Source organism: Pholcus phalangioides, unplaced genomic scaffold (genome assembly GCF_987345545.1).
Source record: "Pholcus phalangioides strain wild (caught in Gottingen) unplaced genomic scaffold, Ppha-v1.0 ptg000040l_1, whole genome shotgun sequence".
NCBI lineage: Eukaryota > Metazoa > Arthropoda > Arachnida > Araneae > Pholcidae > Pholcus > Pholcus phalangioides.
Genome location: NW_028301626.1, coordinates 957,959 through 961,244, shown reverse-complemented (window position 1 = coordinate 961,244; position 3,286 = coordinate 957,959). Strand labels below are relative to the sequence as shown.

Sequence of the window (3,286 nt, the reverse complement as noted above, 5' to 3'; positions counted from 1 at the left end):
TAAAAACCTGTTTACCGGTAAAACCCAACCCTGTTGAGTGGTCATAGTGACAGACTCGCATCACGAACGCCCAGGTTTAAAACCTACTGTTGCCACAGTGGTGGTCGGCTGAAGTTGGTTTTCTCTGTGGTTCCCAACTTTGAGGTGCAAATGCAGGCCAAGATCTCCCCATTAGAAACTCTCTCCGCTGGGAGCAACAGGCCTACAACCATAGTTATTGAATCACTACATTTCACTCATAGTTAGAAAAACTGATGGCAGCACTACACATAATAAGCATAACACAGAAACAAAAACTTCACTTCTCAGGTTCACTACATGCACCAATTCGTTAAAAGTTCCGCAGAGGAATATGAACGAGGTGCATGCATAGTTCAGTAGTTGATTCAGCCGAGAGTAGAAATGTGTTTCAGAAAATAGGATATCTGCGTCATGGAAGTGGCGTTAAACAGTTCATTTAGGTCTTAAATAATCTTTTTTTTTTTTTTACTTTTTCTAGGACTTTATATCCGAGTTAAAACAGACGCAGCCTTGAAATCAGAAAATTTTGCGTCATTTATGTAGACTCTAATTTAACAATTACATACAGAAAATTTTAGGCACCAATACCAATTTTATAGTCACCTTGGGGAAACCTGGGTTTTGTCAAGGCCTGTTATAACGAAACCAAATTTCTGCTCCCTTGAAGTTCATTAAAACAGAGTCCAACTGTATTCCACATTTATTAAGCATTCACAGCTACGCATTTTACTGGAATGGTGTGATAAACAAACTAGTTGTTACGTGAACACTGTGGATACGTGAACACAGAGCTGGACTTTTATTCGGCATGCACATGTAATTTCGACGAGATATTATGAAGTATATATTGAAGAATTGATAAATTAAATTAGGACAACGGCTAGCATCCACTTTTAGCCCAGATCGTAGAGTGTAGAACAGTTAGTCAAAGGTTTGAACCCTGCTCATTACTTGAGAATTATTTCTCCCTCTTACTTTCATCTTCAATTTTTTTGGATGATTAGCAATTTATTTTTCATTTGCATTCAAAGCTGATGTTGTGTCCAGTTGTTCCCGGAGGGTCGCCTTGAAGCGAGCTTTCACGACAATTGATTCATGTATATGTACTTATATTTGGGGAGGTGTGAAGAGGCATGATATATTTGCTTGATGGGGTGGTGGATCAGCGATCGCAGCACGCTCACAGATCCCGTGAGCCATCACGACAAAATAAAATGCATCATGCTAATCATAATACAGATGTGATAAATATTTATTTCGCTACTTTCGAAATATATGGCAAACCAGTGACATTAATGAATGACTTAATCAAATATGTTCTACATAGAATAAATGTCCCGTGTCATGAGTCTCTGAAATATACAGTGATGTCACTGCAAGTCGTACGCCGAATAAATGCACAGCTATACATACGCGTCCTTCGCCCCTAATCATATAGATATATGTTACGGAAAAAGACCAAGTCGGCCAGTTAATGAACTGGCTGGCCGGCCGAATGTCTGAATTTCAGGCTTTGCCCTTACATGATGATCCCTATCTCTCTCTCTCTCTATGGATTGATAACATATCAGTATTCAGATTCCTTTGACTGTTAGAGTTGCCGTAACTAACCATAATAATTATGGTTACCAATGGCTAATCATAAATGGCCATAATTATCACACAAAATATGCCAATGCGGAGAAGATCCCGAATCATAGGGATCTGTACATAGGGGCCAGCAAAAGCCTGAATTTCGAACATTGGCCAGGGTCAACTAAGTCAGCCAGTTAGTGAACTGGCCAACTTCAGGCTTTGGCAGTAACATATACAAAATTAAACAAGCAATTGGTGTCAGTCATCGGGGAACAAAACGGTAAACGCAGTCCTAATTTCTGAAATCATGTCCGTAGTGGTCGTGCTTCGCCTTTGTTTCTGGAATGCAAGATAACTACATTTCCTCGTCAACATACAAGCGGCGAGCGAAGCGACAATTGTAGGCTTGCAGTCCGCTTGCTCGTAATTCGACTCGTTCGAGTACTTATCGGCCCAATAGTTGAACACGGCCATCGAGCCGGACAGCAGGTCGCCCTGTCCGCCACATCTCCTAGGACTTCCCGGTTCTTTACACACTATGGTGTTGAAGCCGTCGGAGATCACATCCTCCGGACCCTTGCGGACGATGGTGACATGGCCCATGCGCTTCGACAGCTCGCACACAGCGTCGTTGTTGACCGCGGCGTTGGCGGACGAGCTGTTCCCGAACACCGCGCAGTACAGCCTCTTGAACTCGACAACGTTGGGAGTCAGTATGGCCTTCTCGTAGCCGCGGATGACGTCCGGACACTGGGCCACGTAGAAGAGGGCGTCGGCGTCGAGGACGATCGGCAACTGCCTCTCCTTGACGGATTCCAATAACCTATGGGTCGCGTCCAGGATGTTGTGGTCCCTACCCAGACCCGGTCCAACCACTACGGAGTGCAGCTTCGGTAAGACCTCCGAGAATTCCTCCAGGGCTGTGCCAGAATCCAGAATAGGATGCACGATCAGTTCCGGGCTGTAGGACTTGATGACGGTGGACGCGTCCCGGCAGCAAAACACATACGATAGGTCGCAACCGACTTTCAGGGCGGATATGGCCGCGAAGTAAGGCGCCCCAGTGTACTCTCGGCTGCCACCGATAACTCCGATCCTTCCGGATTCACCTTTGTGCGACGAAAAACTCAGCGGTGGGATCACCGATAACACGTTCTTCACCAGTACCGAGCTGTCCATTCTGCTCAACGAGGAAGAGAAACACTTGAGAACTTTTATAACCGGCAGGATCCTCATCAAGGTAGAATATCACGCCATTGTTTACATCACATGTGACCAATGTTGCCACAAATGCTGTATAAATATTAATCGACTAGGATATTTGTAATGGCAAACAGAATGGCAACACTGCCTGTGGTTGCATTGACGCATGCGCGTTCGAACTATATCCACGGAGTTTATTTCTTTTTTCGTTCCGTTGATGTTTTTGTGGTCGTATTTACGATTGGATGAAGTGTCATACCTAAGGTGACCATACGTCCCGTATTTTCCAGGACAGTCCCGGTATTTTCTCTTCTTTTGGCCGTCCCGACTTTTTGGCAAAAGTATCCCGGTTTTTCCCGTATTTCACACGAAGCCTACTTGAATTTTTATTCTTTATTAAAGTCGAAGATTGAAATTATTTTTCAACTCAAATTATTTTATGATAGTTACAACTATATATGGGATATTAATCTCCCACATTTGCCTT

At 43.9% G+C, this 3,286-nt stretch overlaps 1 protein-coding gene across 1 annotated transcript; it reads right to left on the bottom strand.

The window, feature by feature from the left end:
• Positions 1-709: 709 nt before the first annotated feature.
• Positions 710-2,893, bottom strand: Naxd (NAD(P)HX dehydratase). The gene has a single exon (XM_089254212.1). It carries the CDS (start codon positions 2,830-2,832, stop codon positions 1,855-1,857), a length of 978 nt encoding a protein of 325 aa, XP_089110338.1. The 5' UTR covers positions 2,833-2,893; the 3' UTR covers positions 710-1,854.
• Between the last annotated feature and the right edge of the window lie 393 nt (positions 2,894-3,286).

Coding starts and splice junctions, on each gene's coding strand:
- Naxd (XM_089254212.1), bottom strand. CDS start 2,832: ATGAGGATCCTGCCGGTTATAAAAGTTCTCAAGTGTTTCTCTTCCTCG.